Source organism: Acipenser ruthenus, chromosome 4 (assembly GCF_902713425.1).
Source record: "Acipenser ruthenus chromosome 4, fAciRut3.2 maternal haplotype, whole genome shotgun sequence".
NCBI classification, from domain to species: domain Eukaryota; kingdom Metazoa; phylum Chordata; class Actinopteri; order Acipenseriformes; family Acipenseridae; genus Acipenser; species Acipenser ruthenus.
This window is the reverse complement of record NC_081192.1, coordinates 6,329,280-6,354,596: the sequence shown is the minus strand read 5'-3', so window position 1 is coordinate 6,354,596 and position 25,317 is coordinate 6,329,280. Positions and strand designations below refer to the sequence as shown.

General features: G+C 40.1%; 1 protein-coding gene across 2 annotated transcripts; it reads left to right on the top strand.

Annotated features, from left to right (window-relative positions):
* The first annotated feature begins 2,116 nt into the window (after positions 1 to 2,116).
* Positions 2,117 to 25,236, top strand: wipf3 (WAS/WASL interacting protein family member 3). 2 transcript variants are annotated; one of them, XM_033999118.3, is made up of 8 exons: positions 2,117 to 2,281; positions 10,055 to 10,176; positions 17,163 to 17,295; positions 17,407 to 17,541; positions 18,432 to 19,274; positions 20,757 to 20,933; positions 21,340 to 21,441; positions 21,915 to 25,236. In XM_033999118.3, exons 2-8 carry the CDS (start codon positions 10,081 to 10,083, stop codon positions 21,953 to 21,955), a joined length of 1,527 nt encoding a protein of 508 aa, XP_033855009.3. In that variant the 5' UTR covers positions 2,117 to 2,281; positions 10,055 to 10,080; the 3' UTR covers positions 21,956 to 25,236. The 2 variants fall into 2 exon arrangements, with proteins under 2 accessions (XP_033855009.3, XP_033855008.3); XM_033999117.3 differs by having other exon boundaries at positions 2,120 to 2,281; positions 17,404 to 17,541.
* The last annotated feature ends 81 nt before the right edge of the window (positions 25,237 to 25,317 follow it).

Below are 25,317 nucleotides of genomic sequence, written 5' to 3'. Positions count from 1 at the left end.
AGCTTCCCCTTCTACTTCGGCCCCTTCCATTTCCCGCCGGTGACTGGTCAGGTCTTGGCCGCGGTGCTTGCTGAGTGCAGTAAGTGCGGATGTGACCGGACTGCCCGCATCCCCAACAGAGCCGAGGCCCGGGTGGCGGTGGCAGTCTGGACTGTTCCACCATAGCCTGTTGAATGGCCACGATCTCCCGCAAGGGCCTCTGCCAACGAGACGATGCTCTGGGCTGCATCGCCTTCCTCTTGTTCGGCCCGTCAGGCGGTGGGTTGCGGTTGACCACCTCTCTCTTCCCGGGTCACATCCTCCCATTCTTGGGCGAGTTGCAGAGCAGTCTGTACCGACCGGGGCTTAGCAAGGTGCAGGTACTTGCGGAGCTCACCCGGTCCCATGGCTTCAACGAACTGTAACCAGGCTTGCTCCTCTTGCTGTCGGGCGGCAACGTCTGTGTACGTCCGCCAGGTTTCCCTCTCCACGTCTGTGGCGAATCGGGCCAGGGACTCCCCTGCTGTCCATGCATGCCTTTGGAACCTGGCCCGCAGCAGCTCTGGTTCCCCTGTGTTGCCGAACTGGTGTTGGAAGGTGGCCACTAGGGTGTGGTAGTTAGCCATCTCTTCCTCAGCCACGTGCAGCAGCACCATCTGGGCCTCCCCTCTCAGCACTACCGTAAGCTGTTGTGCCTTGTCCTCTCCGCTCCACTTGCACAGCTTCCCCAGCACGGTTAGCTGCACGTGGAAGGCCTCCCAGCTTGTGGTGCCATCAAAGCTGGGCAGCTGTGAGGCCCGCTGTCCTTCAGTACTGCCTTTGCTATCCGGTCGATCGGCCGGCGTTCTTGTGTGATTGCAGGCCTCCGGCACGGCGTTCTGTGGAACCCAGCCGGTAACCGCCGTTCTTGTGTGCGGGTCTGGACTCGCCTCTCCTTGCTCTGTGGGACGCAGCCGGGCCCCATACGCTCTGCCACCGGCGACCGCTGCCTCCCAGTATGGCTCTTGAGTTGTTTTTCCAGCTCGCGTTCCTGGATATACCAGGACAGTTGCTTTATCTCGCCACTTGTCTCTCCATCTCCTAGCCACTCCTTCTTGATCCCGCTTCTGACGCCAGTGTAGTGTTCTGCACAGGCAGGCAGGGAAGAAGGGAGACAACATGCTGAAATCAGTTCCAAATCTTTTATTTCAGGATGCTAATCTCTAGCACCCACTCAGAGACCATTGCTCTGACTGCTTCACTGCTTTCTGGAACACAACCAAATCAGGACAGCAACAGTAACACATAATTGGCAGTGCAGCGCCTTTTTATAACATAGCTCCGCCCCTTTACCAGAGCTGCTGCTCAACATTAATATCCTGTTCTCACCACATAAAATCTTCAACTCACACCCTAATATCTTGTGTTCACCGTTTATTTCAGTGCATTTATTCCACTCCCTCAGTACTTAATATATCAAACTCCATTTATGAAATCTCACCACATAGATAGTAATATATAGTTCCCACAACTAAGGTATATGCTAACTGGTGAGTCGCTAGTCCTATTAAACACTCAAGAGCAGGATTAAGAAATACAAATAGAAAATCAAATTTGATGACAACTGTTTCCTCTAGTTGTCTTCAACATATGTTTGTCTGAATTTTAGTTTCTTTTAGTATTTATTTGTTTATACAGTATATTTATTCATTTAGCAGTATTGGGTGGGATGAAATATTATTATCATTATTATTTATTTCTTAGCAGACACCCTTATCCAGGGCAACTTACAATTGCTACAAAATATCACATTTGTTTTACATACAATTACCCATTTATACAGTTGGGTTTTTACTGGAGCAATCTAGGTAAAGTACCTTGCTCAAGGGTACAGCAGCAGTGTCCCCCGCCGGGGATTGAATCCACGATCCTCTGGTCAAGAGTCCAGAGCCCAAACCACTACGCCCCACTGCTGCATATTATTGTTATTGTGGTTGTTGTTGTACCATTATTCACATTCATAAATTAAACATTTAAAATATAGCGCATAATTAGTATTAATTTTCCGGAATTGATTTCATTAACCGACGGTCTTAATCTTTGGACATACACGTACAGAACCGTGGTGGCCGGTGCTTCCGTATTGCGCGACTCAGCCTGATTGATGGGGCTGGTTGGCCCGGAGAGCGAGGAGCAGGTGTGGCCTCGCTGCCTGCTTATCTGCATAATGTAATAGTACTTCACGATCCAGAGACTCAGCTGGGAGTCGGGGCTAAATAACTTTAAGGAACCTTCCCTGGAATTTGTGAAAAACAGAAAGCAAGTAAGACTGAATATTTTCAACGATGTTTAAAACGTGGTTGTGTTTTTTTAAGAAGTGTAATGTTGTCTGGCAGTGTTGTCGTGTGTGACTGCTTGAATACATTCTGCGTGACAAGTGTAAAGTTTTAACTATGGTGCGTTTATCCTTCATTTGAAGGCTATCCTTGCATTTTTGACACAGCGGTACTTGGTTAAGGGGGTGGCTGACACGTCATTTAGTTTGATTTTGGTCTGGTTGTTTTGTATTACCCTGCAGAGCTCCTAATAACTTTTCCACGCTCACAGTAAATAGTAGCATATCAAGCAGGTCACCAAGCTCAGTACAAGCAATGCAGTCATGATGTACATCTTGCACTGTTGCCACCAGGCTGTAGGCTACAAACAGGTTGTGCTTGTTGAATGAGAACGGGGTATATTAATTGCAGGCGAGACAAATTACTAAGGATAAAAGAAGGTGGACAATTTTGTATGCGTAACAACATAAGGTGGTGTTATCATTCCTGTCTGGAGAAGGAGAAAGCGACATCAGTAAAAAAAAAAAAAAAAAAAAGTTGTATAACAACAACAACATAATGAAATGCTGTATGGAGGAACGTCCTTGTTGTTGTTTTTAACAGAAAATAAACAGTTCATTTTACAAAACTAGAGAAAACTAAAAGTAATAAGCCACACACTCACTTTGTTTATTTATTTTTTTAACATCAAAAATACAATATTCGGCAGTGCTTCAAGTACTAGCTAAAGAGCGCGGTTTGTTTTGAACACGTAACGTTTATAATGTGTAGTTTTATACCCACGGCTCGTGCAAATCAATGTAACATATGAACTATATAAATACTTAGGACTACCTCGAAAAAACCTAATAGATTGCCAGTGCAGCTGCAACTTGCTTGGTTGCATGTGTGACTCAATGGGCAACTTCTGTAGGGAAATTCTCCCTGTTAAAAAGCCTGTTGCTCTAGCAACACAGTGACGTGCGTCTAGTTTTTTTTTCTCGCTGTCCTGCACAGCAGACAATGAGCTTGGAATTCAGTAGTTTATGTGTCTTAGTCGTTACATTGTTGTACTTGACTGGTTTCACGTACAAACATTTCTACACGTAAAGATTCTTGAACTTTTATTTTTTTGTACTAATCTGGATCACGTTTCATTTTCCTGCATGTTGCTGGGCATTATATGCACAAATGTTATTAAATTGTCTAGCACTGTTTTCTGAAATAAATCACTTTACTAAAAAGTCTCCTTGAATGATCTGTGTGTACAGAAGAATGACTTGAGACTGGTAGAATGCGGGAAACTTTGAATTTGTTTACAGTAATCTAATGTATCTGATTATTCTTTTAAGATGTGGTTAAATCCAACAAGCGATTGATTTACCAGCTGCTTCCTCTTCATTCAGCCAAATAGGTGGTCCACCTTATCTGTATACAAATGTGATATGCAAGGTTCCTGTTTTGTAGATTCATTTCAGAGAACAGCATTTAATACACACTGCAGGAATCTGACAGCAGAATAACAGCTGTGCAGGGCAGCTGTCACAGTCAGATGTCAAGTGGGAACATAGAGAAGGGATTGTATTAAAACAGATGCACTGAAGCAGAGAACATGGGGGGGTGGCTTACAAACCCCATATAAACACAGTACACTGGTAAACACATACACTAGCAATCACTCCTGCACTCCAGTATATAGTACAGCTTTACGTCTGGCACATTGCTGTAAGCTGCATGCACAATAACCTCGACATAACAACTGTACTTTGACCATTTACTCCCACACTGACATTTACTCTCCTTCTCTCTGAGAACTGAACAGTACTTTCCAAATCTTCAAATGGATCACTTCAGTTACGAATGCTTTCCTGAAACAGTCATCTTTGTCCTGGTACTGAATGTTTTGGGGAAGACAACTGAATTACTGCAGTTCCACAGGATGAATTAATTAATTGTTAGTTGACATGTTCTAATTAATTCAGAGGCACACAGTATGTAACAAGTGGATGAAGACAACCAAAACCTAGCACATAATTGGAACTAAATGGTGATGAATTAGAAACAGCATAATCATGACTCACTTGTTTTAATAGGTGCTTTACAGTTACACCTACTGCACCTTGGCATGCTATACTTAACACTGTTTATTTTCAATTTCAGTTAATCCCTACTGATTTGGGTTGTTGGTGAATAACATTCTAATGTGAACTCACAAGCAATTACTGTACAGTATGTATTTGAGCAATCACCTGCTAATCGATATTTAAATTTCAAAGAATACAGTAGACAGCTAGTCAAAACATGATCTGCTGTAATGTAAATCTCATTTCCGTTTTAGCTGGAAAGGGGGTTTGTGCAACTATATTCCAGTGTAATGGTCATTTTATTTCAGGTAATATGTCGACATGGGGGGTGAAGTTCACTCTAATACAACGGTCTTGTATTCGCAATCAAAGGTTATTATTGATGATTTGCAGATGAGGTTGGGATACAATGACCAATACATATTTGAAGCTGTCATGTCTTCTTTGCAGATGAACTTAACTATTTTATGAATCAGGATCTCTGTGCCTGTTGCCTGTTCTGGATAAGCCAAATGGTCCAATTGGTGTAATTGTCTACAACAGCAAAGCCAATTGTGAACTAAAGCCGTGAGAATGATATCAGCTGCAGGTCCAGACTAATTATCTAATGCATTTTGTAACTTTTTATGTTCCTGAATTTGGATTTTTAACGAGATGTAATTTTGTGACAGGCACTTTTTTTAAAAGTATTAAATCAGTGTCAGGATTTAATGGGAGCACCAATCTGTAATTCCGTCAAATGTAATTGGTTATTTTCACATCCATTAAAGAGGGGGTCTACTTCAAAGTTTTATTAACCATTAATCTTAATTATCGGGCAGAATGAATTCACTTTAAATGTATATTTATTACTTGTAAATATTGTTCTTGATAAGTCAACAAACTGTTTTTAGAAACAGTACTTAAAAGGAATAATTACAAATTTAAAGTGAATTAATACTAAAGTTGAGGCTATGTGGTCCAGTGATTAAAGAAAAGGGCTTGTAACCAGGAGGTCCCTGGTTCAAATCCCACCTCAGCCACTGACTCATTGTGTGACCCTGAGCAAGTCACTTAACCTTCTTGTGCTCCGTCTTTCGGGTGAGACGTAGTTGTAAGTGACCCTGCTGATGCATAGTTCACACACCCTAGTCTCTGTAAGTCGCCTTGGATAAAGGCGTCTGCTAAATAAACAAATAATAATAATAATTATTATTGGAAGAAAACTAAAGCAGTATAGTTCAAAATATGGTTACCAGCAGTGTTTGGGATCTGGGTTCTGGGCTCTTTCACAGACTACCCCATGGTAGATGGCACTGATAGTCATTTTCAAGGCATAGCTAACAGAGTGCGAGTGCCAGTAACACCTGTTCGACCCATGGCTGACAGTATACCCTTGAATAACCTGGCTATAACAACCCGTTTCTGTAGGAAAGCCTACAGGTACCTGAGATTTGAAGATTCTTACATGGATAGCTTGTCTTGTGTAAAAGGTGACAAAAAAAAAACACCACCACCAAGGTCACCAGGCCCTCGCATCTCAGCCTTGTTTTTTGAACCTTTTAAATGAATGTGAAATTTAAAAAGTGAAATTGTCCAAAACTGCATATCCAACACTACAGTATCCATCGCTACAGTACCCAACTACTGTGGCTTTTTGTAATAACCTTTTTAATGATCTTTTTTAAGAGTGATTTTTTCTGCATGATTTCATCATCATGTCAGTATGACAGGGTGTCACAAGGCTGGCTGAGTGGTGACGTCAGACCCAGGAAAGGAAACACACACAGGACGGTGAAATGAAATGATGAAGGCGCTTGCTTGTGCCGGTTTATTATAAATAAAAGGATTGAACAAAACACAACACAGGACACGGCACTTGACATCAAAATAAACAGATAACCAAGACGAACAGACACTAACACACAGGGACGAACACTAAACAAACAAGTACCGTGCTGGTCCTCCAGCATGACGTAGAAATTGGTTCTTTACTTTTTTTAATTTACTCTCCTCCCGTTCTTTCGCCCTAAACACACAACCCCGAGTGAGTAAAATGTGCATCTATATATACTGTTGTGCCGGAATTCAGTTACTAATTAATTATTCACTTGAATCCCAGCACGTGAACTAATTCTGTGCAACCTCGTGCTCACATATTATTACATACTTTAAATCCCTGTGCCTAAATACAATTATACATTTTAAACACTCGTGCTCATTACCCGCATTATATCCCGTGTACCAACTACAATACAGCAACATTAACACACTACATACAACATAAAACACAAAAATACACACAGGGTGGGGCACATTGTCACATATACCCCCCCTTGGCCTCAATGGCCACTTCCCCCCTTAAAAGCCCAAAAGTCCAGCACAAAGTCCTGGTCCAAGAACAGGGACTTTAAGGGGTTCATGGGCGGCAATGTTACCAGTAGCCCGACTGCTACTGGCAATGCTGTCAGCAGATGTGCTGACAGCGGGGCGAGTTTCTTGTCCCGCTGTACCCCTGGCACCGGAAAGGTGACGTGAAGGCATCCCCGGGCGGTGGCCAACTCAGCTGTAGCTCCTCTACCTTGGGTGGTGGAGGTAGCTCCAGCTCCTCTGGTGGTGGAGGTGGGAGCGGCAAGCAGTCCTCCCACGTTAGTGGAGGTGGAACCAGCAGGTATTCACCCTCTGCTGGTGGAGGTGGCGGAAGGAGAGGCAGCTCCTGCTGCTCTGCTCCTGGTGGTGGAGGCGGCGGAGGTAGAGGCAGCTCCTGCTACTCTGCTCCTGCCGGTGGAGGTGGTGGAGGCAGAACAGAGCAGCTACATTTCTTTTTGAAAATAATTACACAAACTAGCTTTTTTAAGGAAAAAAATAAGAAATATGTTATGTATCATTCCACTGAGAAAAAGATTGTCCCTGGAGACTGTTTGATTGTAACATATATTTTGTCCTTTTTTTATTTGCCATAAACATTACATTGAACATTGAACAGTATTTTTGAGGTGATATTACATTTGCGAATTGAAAGCAGACTGATTTCCCACATCTGCGGGAGGATTCTTGGCACAGCCAAACACTGCACTGGCACTCGAGGGAGGGGCTTCCGAGTATTTGTTTTTTTTCTTGTTTTTTTTTTGTAGGAAATGATCCTACTCGGGCTTTGCGGTCTTCAAGCGAAGCTGACCAATAATTTCTGAGGCTGTTTTCACACTGCCGGAAACCGGCATAATTTCCCTAGATTCCTAAATGACTTCTGTGTCAGTTTGCGCAGTGCCGCAGTCCTTCCCGTCCGCGGCGAGCACAATAACATGTTATGCCGAACCCGACCTTGTTTAAAAGCCCAACAGTTGTGTCAGAAGAGAGCAGGAGAGATTTTAATTTTGTTTTAAATATGTTTTTGAAATCGGAGGGTAGTGGTGAGATGTATCTGCTGTGTCTAATTTAAACATCGCATACTCACTAGTCAGTTTTATAAGGCGATAGTTAGTTTAATAAGTAGATGCCGCTGCTGCATATACAGTATATTACATGCTGAGTGTGACTTGCGTGGTGATTTCTCAGATGGCTTTTGATGAACAGTGTTACTGCTACTGCTTGCCTCCTGAGTTTTCTTTGTTCTGTTCTCTGACTAAATAAATATCACAGTATATTTGCCAATTTTTCTGTAATTCTTAGTGAGAGAGATGAAAAAAGTGAGTGATTTAAATGCTGTTTCATGTTGTATGTTGACATTTTTACCTACAGAAACTATTAATAGATAATTTAAATAGATCATGTAAGTACGTTGGTCTATGATGTCATAGCTGTGCGGTAAGACAATTATTACCGCACAGTCATGTGATCTTGTTCAGCCAATCACAGCACTTAATTTATCCAAGCCATTTTATAATGTGGAGTGACTCTGCTTTAATTATTACTCATTCAGAATGTCTCAAATTCAACGTGAAAAAAAAAACACTGTACATAAACTATCCTCTTGAGAAATTGCATACAGTACTAGACAGGTCAAAATGCTCCCAAATAATCAACTTTATGCATGATAATCCTGTAGAGATGTTTTTGAGCATTATTAAATACAGTAATTTCCTTCCCTCTGTGCCCTAAAGACTACCATGTCTCAAAATATAAATGAAGCCTATGGATCACAACTATCACATAAGAACGACCACATTGGTAAATGCAAGGGAAAAGTCTGGTTTACAGTGGTGCATTTTTATAATGGTAATAAATTATGTCCTTCATCATTAGGCCTATGTCTGGGTTGTCTGTAAAGAAAATATTATTGAATGGATCAACTATTTGCTGAGTCAGGCACATTATGTTACTGCTGTTAATTCAAAACCAGGCTCTGTTTGCCACTGCCATTGTTAGCAGTTTGCCAGGGGTTGCTACCCATGGAACGTTTTGTATAGTCAGTGTTGGCTGCCATTGCAGCCAATCTGATTGAGATTGAATGGGACGTTATCAAGCAAAAATCATCCCATAGGAATGGGCCAGTAGCTACCTAGTAGCCTACTAACCCCTAAATCTACTCCCTAACCCTGAACCTAATGTCTACAACTAACCTAATGTCTACCCCTAAACCTAACCTCAACCCCTAAGCCTAACTCTGTTACTATTAAAGTAATTTCTACTATTACTTTAACACTGCTTTTTAGCGCCCTCTAGCGGCTACTATATCCGACGTCCATTAAAGCGTTTGATCCGGACCTACTCTACCTGTTGGGAGGTTAGTAGGTGGCAGTTTTCTGTCAGGTCCTCTCAGAAAGACACACACCCATAACACAAGGCGCTGTGTGAGAATGCTGCCTGCTCAGCGGGGGATATCGACTCCATGCAGCCAGCCTCATGGAACTGATTTTGGGCCGCGCCCCCCCCTGGCTTCCCGGTGCGGACCTTCTTCCCTATTCAGTGAAGCAACTTGCCACCCGTCTGTCTCTTCCTTGTTAAATGTGCAGTTGCTCAGGATTTTAAATTCATTTTCTCACCTCTGTATCTATGCTAAAAGTCTAACCTGGATTCAGCTGAATTATTTCCTGACTTCTGTGGCTTCAAGCTTAAACCATAACTATTTTTTAATGATGTTTTGTTGTAAGAATCTTTCCTTGACTTCCGTCGGCACATTTAAATAGAACTGCTGACGTGAAGCAGGCTTTTTTTAGGAGTGATTGATACCAACCTAAGTGTAGGACCAGGTTTCTCATTTAAATATTGTAGTCTGACAAGCAGGAATTTTGCCACCGAAGCTATGAATTGAGCATGCTGCTGGCAGTGACACTGGAAAGGGTGATGTTTCTGACACCACAGTAACAAAATCCTGCAGTAGCAATGTGATTGCTTTGCTTGTTACAATATGCACGCGGGGCTCTGTTGCTTGATTTTTTTATTTGAACAGTGTTTAAACATAAATGCAAACAAGCTTTCTGCTTGAGAACTGAACCGGTTCATTTGCACATCCGGGATTTTTGGTTAGTGACAAGTTATTGCTGCTTGACATATTCATATGTATCTTAAATGCTGCTACTGTATGTGTTTAAAGTGTTCTTGCCTTGATTGAGGAATTTAAAACTTTTTTCTGTAGATTGTTCTGTTTATGTTTCCAGAGATCCTTAAGATTAAAGATCATTCTGTTTGAAATTGTTAAACACATTTGCCAGTTGCCAATGTTTTTTGATAAAATGTTGTTTGTTCATGGCTAACAGCTTCCTGTTTTTGACTTTGCAGGAACAGGAATAGCTGGGTGTTCCATCATGCCTGTCCCACCGCCTCCTCCTCCTCCTCCTCCTCCTCCTCCTCCTCCTCCTCCTCCCGCTCCTCCTGCGTTTGGGGCACCTCCTCCACTTCAGGTAGGATTCACTGTATATCGCTGTCATTATCTTTGGTTGCACTGATAAAAATATATACAGCTTTGGCCAAAAGTTTTGCATCACCTAGAATTTTAGGATTGAGACATAATTTTAAAAAACAACTATATGAACATAATTTAGATCATTTATTTAACATCATAAAATCAAAGAAACTACAAAATGATATCGCAAAAATCTACCAGAAGCCATACTAGATGTACAGTATTTCATGTTAGATTTCAAAATGTCACATTTTTCAATGTGTGTCAGTTTTTTGTTAAGTATATGGAAAACTACAAAGTGGTATGTAATTCAATATGTTAATGTAACATTATTCAGAAGGTTTCATTCAACTTTATGAAGAAAAACATGTTAATTCTATAGGGTGATGCAAAACTTTTGGCCATGTCTGTATACTTGACAGAATACAGAATATTTATTTACATTTTATACTTGTTTATATATGGCTAAATTAACTGTATTTCTTTAATAATAAATATAGACTTTTGCATAACGAATAACGTTTAACAGTTTACACTTGTATCAGTATGTAATGGATGCCTGCACAACCCTCATCTCAGTTTTCATCTATGAAATATCTTTGCATTATATCTATGAAATATCTTTGCAGAATTCCCGGCCTTGCACACAGCAAACACTGATCTGGTCCAAATGCACATTTTTATGTTTAGTCATGTTTCAATCTATGTCTGTTAAGATACAAAGCACTATTTATTATTTCTTTAGGAAGTTTCCCATTCCAATAATTGTTCCAAAACTTGAAAATGGGAATCTTTCAGCTCTTTATGGTGCCAGCAAATTGTTTGCAAATAAATAAATGCTCGATGGGATCATGACAAAAACAGAATGCTGCCTGTACTGTGGATGTATTTATTTTAATTGTTTTATGTTCCTAACACTTCTCTCCATGCAAATGTGACTTGGAAAATAGATATCAAAAGGGGAAGACAGAAAACAATAACATCATTATGTTTTATTTTTAGAAGTTTACTAGGGTTCTAAAAACATGTCATAGATTCATTCAGTGATTACAAGTAACCTAAGTGTTCCATTTATCTATGTCTATGATTTAAAATATACTTTGGCTTATCAGTGTTTTTCTTTTCTTTTAATTTAATTCCAAAACACATAAAACACAGTAGTGAGCTCTCTTACGTGAGAACATTTTAGTATCAATGTTTTTATTTTTTTTATTTTGCTATGTAAAGTTCAAATACGCTTAACACACAATTCAATTTGAACTAGATCCTAAACTGGGTCATTGATCTTTAGTATCAAAGAGTTACAGAATGTCTTCTCTGGATCTTATTTCACTCTGTTGGTGGTATGCTTTACATTGCCGTACATAATTTATTCAGAGCTAGAATTTCAGAGGCGAAGGAGCAAACATTGCTCAACACCAACTCTTGACTCAAAGTAGAAATTCAAGCTTTGAGTTGTGTAAATTGTGTTGCATCCTCTTTAATAGATCCGATGTCTGGTAATGTCTGTATTTGTAAATAGTGTAAAGGGTTAGCATTGTATATGCTAAGGTGAACATTATCAAAATGACATTTGTCCCCCATGCTGGACAGCTCAAGAGAGCATCCCCCTTGCAATGAGTAAATAGAAACTTGAGTGCAGCATTCTTTTTGAAAGTGTGGGAGTCTCTGTTGGACAGGGTTTTTTACATGAATATGAGAGCTGTTCTATGGTTCTGTTGTACTATTTCAAGAGGCTTTTCATTGTATCGGTAATGAAAAAGCAAAGTACAGATTATGGGCCTCATTCACTAAACAGCGGAAGCGTGTTTTGCACGCAGTAAGCCCCTTTACGGCTTGCTTTGTACACCTGCTGTATTCACTAAGGAGTGGCAGGCAACCTAGCGTGTGGAAAAAAGCGTGTGGAACCGTGTTCAAGTCATTTAAATATAATGAATAATGTTAATGTGTGGAAATGTATCCAAATTACATCACAAAATACCGCGAGGGAGGTATTTGGTATGCAAATCATATTAACTTAAGGGCGCTAACTTTACTAGGTGCCTCAGCATGTGTTAAAAGTACCGCTTATTGAAACCAGGCTGTATCACAGAACCAGCAGAAGAGCTGCACAGGAGAGCGAGAAGAAGAGTCAGGGAGAGAGTATTTCAGACGAGGAAGATGTTACTAGGGCTGTGTGAGGAGGAGGTAATAACTAGATACAGAATGAGCACAGATCTTATTAGGCTTATATATAGGGCCCCGGAAAATTCACAATATCACGAATTTCACAGAAATTGTGCATTTGACTGCCTACCGTGAAAAATATGCATTTTATTTGTCTTACAATATTTTATCTCCACCTCCCCTGTTCATTTCATACTTTTATCAAGTCAAACAAATACCAGCTTCATGATTGGTGAATTTCTCATACTGTACAATGACGTAACATGCGAGTCAGAGGCGGGACGTTTAAAATGGTTGTTTAGATATTGTTGATTTATTAGCTTGCAGTGCATGATTAACATTAAAAATGCAGACAGCTGGGGGCTCCCGAGTGGCATATCCGATAAAGGCACTCTGCGTGGAGTGCAGCATGCGCCCTATAGCCTGGAGGTCGCTGGTTCGGGTCCAGGCTATTCCACTGCCGACTGTGGACGGGAGTTCCCAGGGGGTGGCGCACGATTGGCCGAGCGCCACCCAGGTGGGGAGGGTTTAGGTCGGCCAAGGTGTCCTCGGCTCACCGTGCACCAGCGACCCCTGTAGACTGGGCTTCTGCGGGCCTGCCTGTAAGCTACCCAGAGCTGTGTGGTCCTCCGACGCAGTAGCTTAGTACTGCACTAAACAGCTTGTTCTTAGTGTGCCGGACATTCTGAACAGTTTAATTGTAGCCTACTGTAAAGACTAATGTCAATGGAAGTTTTAAATCGGTTCATAAAAAAAATGCATATATTTGATATAATAAAAGTGGTATTTTGTTGGATCCTAATACATCATATGCTATGAAAATAAACTTTTAATTTCCATTTATTGTCGCTAATAACTTCACTGATAAACTCTTGGTATTATTATTGCTGTTGTTGTTGTTGTGATTATTTTTAATTGTCAAACTTTAACGTGATAATTATAATTTGCATCTGAGTGCCAAAAGTGGCTTGTACTGCTGTGTTAAGCACTATTGGGGTTATTTTGAGATACGCGCATGCGTCAGTGTTTCATCACTTTTAAAACATGAAAACACATCACAAAATAATGCAACAATCAGCATGACACCGTAGGCTACTTAATACATTTAGCTGTGTCGTGCATTAAAGAAGACTAAATTACTTCTGGATTGGCTAGCCTGCGCAATGAAGATCTGAAGTATATAAATATTTCGGTTTTGAGGTGGCTGATGATGGCATGGAATAGTAAATCAATATAACAAGACCTTGTTTTTCTCCATGGATATTAAGACACTAAGTTAAAGTAAGTTATTGCTTTTCTTATGTAAATATCTGTTAATGTCTATATGTATATGTTTCATATTGCAATTGCGTTATAATATTTTTCGGTATTTTTGGAAGACTTCGATATTATCAATATCGAAATACGTGCATGATATCGATATACAATTTTCATATCGTTGCCCACCCCTATTTAATAATGGACTGTTTAATTTGCAGTATCTCATGTTGAGGTTGATTTTTCTTAAAGCAAGAACAGCACACATCTGGCAAGGAAAGTTGTCAATATAAAAAAAAAAATTCTGTATTTGAAAATAAACAAACAAACAATGTAACAAAATTAGTGTTTTTGGGATACAAAACAATTACATCCCATGCAGGTTTGCTACTTACAAAAATCACTATACTGGTATTTACTTTAAAAGTTGAGAATTTAACTGGTTTGTCAAGAGAATAACTGAAATCTACTTCACTTTCAACATTCTTAAATGCGTTCCTTAAACATAATGAAGTACATACTTACTAAACATACTTATGATTTAAGTTATACACTAGTTTACGCCGTTGGCCCACAAAGTGTTTATTTCCCAGTAGGATAAGTTTACAGAAAGTACAGCTCAAAATGTACTAAAAAGCATACATAAAGTTGTCTCATACATGAAAGTATAAATTAACTTTACAGTATAAGCTATATATATATATATATATATATATATAAGGTATATTGATACAGGTATTTGGGACTCTGAAATGTTTTAATACTTTTATATTTCCAAGATAAGATTATTATTTCTTTCAAGCTGTTATGAACTTTGCTCACACTGTTTGACTGTTCTTGCATGTTCTCTGCAGAGCGATTGAAAGAGGAAGTAGGGATAAAAATATCCTTGTACTTGTACTGAACTGTTTGTTCTAATGGTCTGTCAGGCCACTCACACAGTATAACAGCATCCTATGCAGGCCACTCACAGCAGTGTCCCAACACAGTAGTACAAGCCACTTTTGGCACTCAGAAGCAAATTATAATTAGCACATTAAAGTCTGACAATATAGGCCTACCACCCCAAATAACTCTATATGTAATTATTAATAATAATAATCATAACAGCAACAACAGCAATAATATTAATTAATCCATAGAGTTTATCACAGTACAGGACACACACGGCAGTGTCCCAGGCCACCGCGGGACACACACGGCAGTGTCCCAGGCCACCGCGGGACACACACGGCAGTGTCCCAGGACGGGGGGGTAAAACCATCACAATGGGTAGGAACATGACCCATTCCCCGGAACTGAATGACCAATCACAGCTGTTCCAGTGTATTTCCAAACTCTCTGTTCTGTATTCCAAGTAAGTAGCAACAAAGCAAACAAGCAAAAAAAAACATAAACATCCTTATTTTGCATAATTCAATAAAATGATGAGCAACGAGTTGCGGAACAAGACAGCTGAATGTGGTAAAGATTACACTGGGGTTTAGATTGTTAGTAGTTCTTTCAATGCTGCAGACAGGCTTTATATATGACATTATAGGCTATATATATATATATATATATATATATATATATATATATATATATATATATATATATATATATATACAGTACTGTGCAAAAGTTTTAGGCAGGTGTGAAAAAATGCTGTAAAGTAAGAATGCTTTCAAAAATACACATGTTAATAGATTATATTTATCAGTTAACTAAATGCAAAGTGAGTGAACAGAAGAAAAATCTAAATCAAATCCATATTTGGTGTGACCACCCTTTGCCTTCAAAACAGCATTAATTCTTCTAGGTACACTTGCACAAAGTCAGGGATTTTGTAGGCATATAGTCAGGTGTATGATTAAACAATTATACCAAACAGGTGCTAATGATCATCAATTCAATATGTAGGTTGAAACACAATCATTAACTGAAACAGAAACAGCTGTGTAGGAGGAATAAAACTGGGTGAGGAACAGCCAAACTCAGCTAACAAGGTGAGGTTGCTGAAGACAGTTTACTGTCAAAAGTCATACACCATGGCAAGACTGAGCACAGCAACAAGACACAAGGTAGTTATACTGCATCAGCAAGTTCTCTCCCAGGCAGAAATTTCAAGGCAGACAGGGGTTTCCAGATGTGCTGTCCAAGCTCTTTTGAAGAAGCACAAAGAAACGGGCAACGTTGAGGACCGTAGACGCAGTGGTCGGCCAAGGAAACTTGGCTGATGAAAGACACATCATGCTTACTTCCCTTCGCAATCGGAAGATGTCCAGCAGTGCCATCAGCTCAGAATTGGCAGAAAACAGTGGGACCCTGGAACCCATCTACTGTCCGGAGAAGTCTGGTCAGAAGTGGCCTTCATGGAAGACTTGCAGCCAAAAAGCCATACCTCTGACGTGGAAACAAGGCCAAGCGACTCAACTATGCACGAAAACACAGGAACTGGGGTACAGAAAAATGGCAGCAGGTGCTGTGGACTGATGAGTCAAAATTTGAAATATTTGGCTGTAGCAGAAGGCAGTTTGTTCGCCGAAGGGCTGGAGAGCGGTACACAAATGAGTGTCTGCAGGCAACAGTGAAGCATGGTAGAGGTTCCTTGCAAGTTTGGGGCTGCATTTCTGCAAATTGAGTTGGGGATTTGGTCAGAATTAATGGTCTCCTCAATGCTGAGAAGTACAGGCAGATACTTATCCATCATGCAATACCATCAGGGAGGCATCTGATTGGCCCCAAATTTATTCTGCAGCATGACAACGACCCCAAACATACAGCGAAAGTCATTAAGAACTATCTTCAGCGTAAAGAAGAACAAGGAGTCCTGGAAGTGATGGTATGGCCCCCACAGAGCCCTGATCTCAACATCATCGAGTCTGTCTGGGATTACATGAAGAGAGAGAAGCAACTGAGTCTGCCTAAATCCACAGAAGAACTGTGGTTAGTTCTCCAAGATGTTTGGGCCAACCTACCTGCCGAGTTCCTTCAAAAACTGTGTGCAAGTGTACCTAGAAGAATTGATGCTGTTTTGAAGGCAAAGGGTGGTCACACCAAATATTGATTTGATGTAGATTTTTCTTCTGTTCACTCACTTTGCATTTTGTTAATTGATAAATATAAACTATTAACATGTCTATTTTTGAAAGCATTCTTACTTTACAGCATTTTTTCACACCTGCCTAAAACTTTTGCACAGTACTGTATATATATATATATATATATATATATATATATATATATATATATATATATATATATATATATATATATACATACATATATATATATATATATATACATACAGTTTAGGCTTCCCAGTTATTGAAGTTAATAACTAGTGGCACAAAGTCCTCCTGTGCATGAGCTTTCAGTTGCTGTCGTTTTATGAGCAGTCAGTCATAAGTGCTCTTGCTGTCAGTTTTTCATTATAATTGCTTTTCAGACCCCAAGGGAGTCTTTTAATAGAACTACTGCTGTTGCACGTCAGGAATTTAAATCAGGTAGTAGAAAACTTATTTTTTCAATTTCTACAACGTGGAGTTTTACAGCATATTTCTATTATTGTCTCTACAGGGAAATAGTGAGCCACCAAAACTACAGCGAGATGAACAGAAAGGCCGGAATGCACTGTTAGCTGATATTCAGAAAGGGGGGCGTCTGAAAAAAGTGACACAAATCAACGATCGTAGTGCACCAGCGATCGACAGTAAGTAAACTTTTCAAGCTTATCGGGTTATGAAGATAATTCACGAAAATGTAAAAAAAAAAAATAATAATAAAAAAAAGCACTTAATATAGTTTGCTTGGATTTCAGCAGCTAAAGGGGCAGCTCGAGGTGCAGGTAGCAGTGCAGCCCCCGTGGGGGGAGGAGCAGCTCCTGCAGCCCCCTTGGGAGGCCTGTTTGCTGGAGGCTTCCCTGTCCTGAGACCTGCAGGACAGAGAGACAGTCCCGGTAAGCAGTATCCACTCATCTCTGATTACTGTCATTTGCATGTTACATATAAAGTTTGCTCATATGTGGGAGGTGTGCAAGGTACAGTACTTGGGTTATAGTATTGTGTATAGTATAGTGGTTTGAAAATTATAGTATACTATAGAGGTGCAGTGTGACACGGTGTGACACAATGGCTTGTGTGGCGACATCAGACCAGGAAGTAACTGACACTCAGACAGCACTGTGGTATGTAAGCGCTGCTACGCATTTAATAATAATAAATAAAAGGTTTAAACAAACACAAAACACTTTACAAAACAAAATGACACAGTGGCCAAAATAAACAGACAATACAGATACGGAACAAACAAGTATTGTCCTGGTTTATACCCAGCACACGTAGCAATGGTTTACTTTAGGTTTCACTCCTACTCGCGACTCCCATTGCACCTCTGAACACACCAACCTCAATAAGCCAAAGCTGCGGGTTTATATACATGAGACCATCTCCAAATTAGTAATACATCAATCCATCTGGAGACGGTCACATTCTGCACGAGTTTAGCATGGATGGGGAATTTTAACCCCACCTATGCAGTAAAATAATGAACAATAAAACATTGTGTTTTTACACACTAAACCATACAGTAAAAAAATAATAATACAAAATACACACAGGGGCAAGGTGTACCCCATTACACAAGGTTTGGGTGTGTCTTTCTGGTATTGCAAATTAGTTTTATTAATTGATAAACAGATGTCCTGAACTTCCAAAACACTTTTACTTTTACTAGTATAAAACAATATATATTAAGATATTCTTTGTTTTTGCTGACAAATGCCTTAAGTGTATGTGGTTAATTAACCTTTGATATAATACCCTGTTCAGTTTCCACTTGTTTTTTCAGTTTCCAGACCAGCCCATTCGCCTGGTGGCATCAGAAAGCAAGCTCAAAGATTTCCTGTTCCAGGCTGCAATAACACAAAGCCTGCTGCCACCGCCTCCACTGCACCCGAGACTCCCAGGCCAGCAAAGCCTTTGGATCCACCTTGTGCTTCTCGAGGGACCCCCATCAGACCCAGCATGCAAGCACCTCCTCCCCCTTCCCCTCCCCCTCCCCCTCCCCATACCAAATCTGTCGCCTGTGTGCCTCCCACCCCCTCTGTTCCGCTCCCTCCACCACCTTTCCAGGAGAGACCTAGCAAGACACTGCCTCCTCCTTCTGGTCCTCCTCCTCCTCCTCCTCCCCCTCAAAGTAACAAACCCACCTGGCTACAGAATCAATCCTCAACTCCTCCCCCTCCTCCACCTGCTATGCCCCCTTCTGGTCTCCCTGACAGATCATCTGGGAGTTTCTCCTTCCCTCCCCCTCCCCCTCCCCCTCCTGCTATGCCCCCTTCTGGTCTCCCTGACAGATCATCTGGGAGTTTCTCCTTCCCTCCACCTCCCCCTCCCCCTCCCCATTCCCATTCCCATGATAGCCAAGTCAGGGATAGTAATAATTCACCACTGCCACCTCCACCACCGCCTCCCCCCTTTTCATCTCTTGGGCCTTCCTGCAACAGGTCCTCTCCCATGCCCCCTAGTGGCAACTGGGGTAGTGTGCACACACCACCTCCCATGCCTCCCAAGCTACCACCAACTCCCTCTCAAGCCTCAAAGTCAGGCATGTCTCTCCCTCCTCCTCCCCCTTTCACACCTCCCGTGGCTGGATTTCCTAGGCGGCCACCTGATGTACCAAGAGCCAGAGGTAATTTAGCAATGAGACTGACAATCGTGTCACTAAGAGAAATAAACAAATGAGGAGGAACGATCTGTAGAGCTGCGTGAGAAACATTTCATCTGCCTGCTTGTCCTCAACAGGCAGACTTGCCTTGCATGTCTCGCTGGGATAAAACCCAGGCATGATGTAAGAAGCAAAGCCATGCCGTGTAGTTTATACAAATGTACAGGTGCTGCCTCAATCTGCTTATAGACCACAACTGGGTGGGTCAAGACCCAAACAAGACTGGTTCAGTACAGTAAAAACGGTCACCAAAACTACAGCAAGATACTGTTGGTAAGACGGCAAGCAATCTTAGCCGAAGTGCGTATCTTTGTCCAGCATAGTGTTGCTGAGCCCAGCAGCTGTGCGTGTACTTCTGTAAATAAAACACAGAAAATACAACAGGAGAAAAATATTTCACCACAGAAAACAGTAATAACACAATTGCAGTTCACAAAATAAACGTCTCGTAATTTAAAATGAGAATTTCATTTAACTCCAGCCGGAGCCATGCAGCCTTTGGGGGAGAGCACAAAGTCAGCCAACTTATGTTGCTTGATCCCTGGGAAGGAGCGACACAAGCCGCTGGCTTCACGCAGGGCACAAGGCCGCTGCGGGACCTAACAGGCTGTAGTGAACAATATACGCAGAATTAAAAAAAAAACTATTACTGCGTTAATGAAATATCGCATAAATTATGTAAAACACAGTAATTTGCAAAAATTATACAGTCATAAGCAACAAGTACTTATCTGTTACTAGGCTCTCCTGTCAGGTCAGTTCTTGAAAGGAAAAATGGTGCTAAGATCTTTGCTTGCAGACCTTTTAATGCCCTCCGGGGGGGGGGGGGGGGGGGGGTCGTGGGTGGTCACAGGCTCAGTGAGCTCCTTTCATATATCTAGGGCTTCTGTTTTGGGGTTTTTATTAATTTCATTTTTCTGTGCTTATTTTTAGTTATTTTCGAGTTTTATTAAATCTTCTTTTCTGGGCTTTTGCTTTATATATACTGCATGAAATTATTGTTTTCAGTTACTTTCCAAAATGCTTGGGCATTTTTTTCTGTCAAAATATGTATAGTAGTAACTTGTCAGTACTTGCACACTTAAGTTGTACCTTCTGTCCTTTGCTGTCTTCCACAACGTTTTCAAAATACTTGGATGACATTCAGTAGAAAAACATGTTCAGTTTGTAAGGCTGCGGAATTCGAGCTTCACTGTATATTCCAATCAAATAAGGCCCCGGAATTCGAGCTTCACTGTATATTCCAATCAAATAAGGCCCCGGAATTCGAGCTTCACTGTATATTCCAATCAAATAAGGCCCCGGAATTCAAGCTTCACTGTATATTCCAATCAAATAAGGCCCCGGAATTCGAGCTTCACTGTATATTCCAATCAAATAAGGCCCCGGAATTTGAGCTTCACTGTATATTCCGATCAAGTCTTAATTTAAGTTTTTCCCCTGCAGGCGGTGGAAGACAAGCCCCTCCTCCAGCACCACCTGCTCGATCTCCAAACACAGAGCTGTCCAGCCGGAGTCAGAGCCCCGCCACCCCCGACTGGCCCCTATGCCACCCCCCTCCCCCTCCCCCTCCCCCTCCCCCTCCACTTCACCCTCAGAAAAATGGGCAGATGCACAACTTTGGTAAGCATATATATATATATATATATATATATATATATATATATATATATATATATATATATATAGTATGGTACTGCAACATCCTTAGTACTACGGAGGAAATCTACCATTTACAGTACTTTAAATGTAAATGTTTACAACTGGTACTGATTATGAAATGATTAATATTAAGTTATTACCAACATTTATTTAACACTTTTATTACAGCGTATCACAAAGAACGTTAACTGAACATGTGATTTTATAGGAAGGGTCCAGGTAATTTCTGGAAGATCGCATCAAGAAATAGTGCCAGTTACAATGATTATTTGTTTTATGGTTGTCAAAGTTATCTCCAGTACAGTGATTACCCGCTGGCATGATTTGATGGAAAACAGTTTTTTTTTGTTTCTTCCTTAACTTTCAGATGACTTTGAATCAAAGTTTAACTTTCATTCAATGGATGACTTTCCACCACCAGATGAATACAAGCCATTTCCCAAAGTATATCCAAGCAAAGAGGCAAGAGGTACAGTAAGAAAATAAAACAACCCTGTAGTGTAAAAAACGTAATGTGTACTGTAGATACATACGCAAAGAAGCCCCATCTGTGTAGTGATGCAAAATAGTGACATCACTCGCGTTTGTCAGTGGTGTTCCGGGGGAACTCTCTACCATTCCCATGTAACCTGTATATTAAACATTAAAACCAGCTGGCTAAAATTGCTTTCAGTTGCTCATTGCACTTCTTAATTGTTTAGTTGACGAAAGGTCAACTGCCAAGAGCTCAACAAAAAGGCAATTTCAGGGGGGGGTCAGTGGAGTTGCGCAACAAAACCCCCTCAAAATTTCTCAGATCAGCTTTTTATCATTTCAACTATGTACTATATTAAATGTTTTCTCTATCTATCACTCTACCCATCTTTACATACTGTATTTAGGACTGGATGTAAATATTAATGCTTATAAATGTTGTTTTTTTTACTTCTTTTTTTATTCCAGTTAACTCAAAGCCACCTCCATTAAGAACACTGGTGAGATGAACAGATTCAGTAGTGTAAATACTGGGTTACAAATGCACCACAGCAACAAGGAGACAGTCCTCACCTTGAAAGAGCGAAGCATGGCGTCTCATCCGAAATCATCCGAAAATGTGTACTTCTTGGTATTTTTATAAAGGCTGCATTTCTATTACAACCCATGTTTGAAGGTTTCCCCAATAAGCAGAACTACTTATTCCTGTGTCATACAGATGCCTTGTATAACACTGTATGCACCTGAACAGAACAAGCAAAAGGTGTCAGAACTAAACCACCCAGTATTATTTTCTGTTCTCCCAAGAGCCTGCAATGCAAGGTCATTTCTTAATCAATGTATCCACCTTGTTACTCTTGATTGTAAAACATAATAGAAATATATTAGGTGAGGCACACTGACACAAGCAACGCACAAATGACGAAATCATGAATTAAAGCAGACAAACAAACACACATGCAATAAATATTGCATAGTTTTTAAAAAATGGTTTAAATGGTATCACCTGAATGGGGTGCAGAGTATGAGATTTCACTGTGTTTTCTTACGGTCTTTTCCTGTGTTTTGGTTTGGGACCCTTAGCTATATTAAACTAGTATTCATTTACCGTCTGTGAATGAATACGTAAAACGGGTCTCGGGTTTGTTTGTCAAATCTATTCTAGGTAGAATAATCAAGAACGTGGTAAAGGGTAATTTATGAAGTTAAAATACAATACAGTGATAGAGACTAATATTAATGTTTAAAATATATTAAAACAGGAAGTAACATACAACTAATGTTAAATAATGTGCAGTTCTTCTACTGAAGGTAGGTCTCGACAGAATACCAGTATGTTGTGTTGAAATGTAAAAACTCAGGTAAAATGTACATCTGTAAAATAGATAGCATTGCTGGTGTTTTAAAAGTACTGTCTTGTGTTTCTCACCAGAAAAGCAGAAATGTATGTCCTCGCTCTCAGCCATGAGTGACCTGCTGTACAGAGAACACATCTAAAATAAGAAATAGAAACAATACAGAAATAGAAACTGGTGTAGGGGTGACTGTGGCAGAATTCTGAGGCAGCACTCACATGTACAGGAGCCTGACATTATTCACACGTACCTGTGAGTTGTTGGCCTGTCACATTTGTGAGAGAAACTCCCTTTTCACACTGTAACTGAGGCACTGCCCTTCATTGGATTGCATTTAAAATTGCCCAGATGCCTAAAAATAATAACCTCCTTTGGAGACCGGTTAATTCACTTTTTCCTGTACAGTATCCTTTCCTTACCCTCGTTTCTTATCACTCACATGGTCTGTTTTAGGTTGTACAGTCCTCTCCAACAGAAGCGAGCAAACCCCCTGCGGTTGTAAACAAATTCCTGAAAAAGTCAACACTGATGAGGGTGAAAAGCACCTAAAATTACTCGTGTGCAGAATATTTTGAATATCACTTCCTCTTAAACATTTTTTAAATGTACCTTCACTTCTGTTTGGGATTGTATTTTATAGACACAGCCCCCCTCGTGACTTAATTATCTAATTGCAGCAAAAATATATAGTGTTTAAAAATTACTTTTCAGACTTTATGTAAAGCACATATATATATTTTTGCTACTGCTGAAATGTTAAGCTACTGCCCTTGGGAATTATCGTGTATTTTTTATGTAATGTATAACTGCCCGAACCAGTTGTTAAGGGTATTTCTGTGATTACGGGAGATTTGAGGTCCTTGTCAAATTCCAAGTTGGCTCAAAACAACAACAAAAAAAACTTTCACTGTCAATTAAGTTCTAATCAAATTACAAGTTATAAATATGGTTTGGGAATAAATCTATCAAGAAATGTAGTAATTTGCAGATGAGACCAAAGAACACAAGTCATTCTAATGGATTAGTGTTTACATGGTTATCCTTACTCAAGTATACACCAAAACTGGCTTTTAAGTAGTAGGTCTTCTGTTTTTTGGTTTTTATTAATTTCATTTTTCGGTGCTTATTTTTTAGCAATTTGAGTTCTATGTAAATCGTTTTTTTTTTTTTTCTTCGGGGCTTTTATGTTTTGTATACTATATGAAATTATTGTTTTTGGTTACTTTCCAACATTCTTGGCTGTTCTTTCCTGTCACAATATGTACAGTAACTTGACACACTTGTGCCTTCTTTCCGTTGCTGTCTTCCACAATGAAATCCTTATGGTCACAGGCATATTCTTCTGGGGTTTGTGTGTGTTTAGGAATTTTTTTTAAATTTCACCACAATTTGCAATTGTGTTTTAAATTCCACGAGTGTGTAAATCAACCGTATCGAACTGTAATGTAGCTTTAAGTCTCAGTAGTTGGGGTGGGTTAAAGTATTAAAAACGAATCAATGCGAGATACAAGTCAGGAAGGAGGGACACTGCCCAACTGCACTGGGGAAGTATTTTTTGTAGGTTATTTTTTATTTATTTTTTCATGGGTAAAATGGTCAAGTCAACATGAATTGAGTCACCACTTTGAGTTTTTCCGGTGTTTATTGGATATACACCGATTTTATTTTTTTGTATCAAGGGGTATTTATGGGTTTTTATTGGTTAAAACCAAAAGTTAGAAGCCCTACTTCTAAATAAGTCCCATGACTAACAGTAGTTACATTGTGTAGATAAGAGATGTTTTTAACATAATACACCAGAAATTGAAAGTAATTTGAACATTGTATTAAATAAAAATCTAAAATGCAGATGTCTGGTTTTTTAAAACATAGATTACTGGTCTGTAAATGAACATCTTATTTTGGGTCTTGTTGGACATACTAACAGTAATAATCTAAATGGCATTTTCAGTGTATATTTGTATTACTTTGTAAATAGAGGCTATCTTCACTATAACGAACCCTTCTTATAACGAACACCCATTTTTAACGATCCCAACAGCAAGAACTGATCTTTTTCAATGCAAATTAGCCCTATTAGAATGATCACGGTCCTCAATCATGTGTAGCAGGTTCCTGGAGCGGGACGCCTCATTTATAAGGCTAGCGCTCGCCCTGTGTAGCACCTTTTATTTGTAGTTTTTGTACTGTGTTTTACTTTGCCTTTTGTACAGTCTCCTGTATGTGTCCTCTGTGTGTTACCAACGTTTGTTTATTTTCTGTTTTATGTTTACTAAATCCTGCGCGCCTGTGCCGGCGTTTCAACTCCAACCCATGTCTGTCTTGCAATGCCGTTACCCTCATGTGACACGAGTATCTTGTCACAATACAGTTTAAATGTTGATCAGTGTGAAGGAATCTTCATAAAAGTACTATACATTGATGTTCAATTCAAATTTGCCGTTTTGCCATTATTTTGATACAGAAAAATGCCAAACCCTATTAAAGTGAACACCCTGATATAACGAACATTTCTC

Bases quoted from the DNA above. Each gene is read 5' to 3' on its own strand.
- wipf3 (XM_033999117.3), top strand. From the start codon at position 10,081: ATGCCTGTCCCACCGCCTCCTCCTCCTCCTCCTCCTCCTCCTCCTCCT. The intron at 17,296-17,403 runs GTAAGTAAACTT...CTTGGATTTCAG, and splicing joins TAGTGCACCAGCGATCGACA to CAGCTAAAGGGGCAGCTCGA. The intron at 19,275-20,756 runs GTAATTTAGCAA...TTTCCCCTGCAG, and splicing joins TGATGTACCAAGAGCCAGAG to GCGGTGGAAGACAAGCCCCT.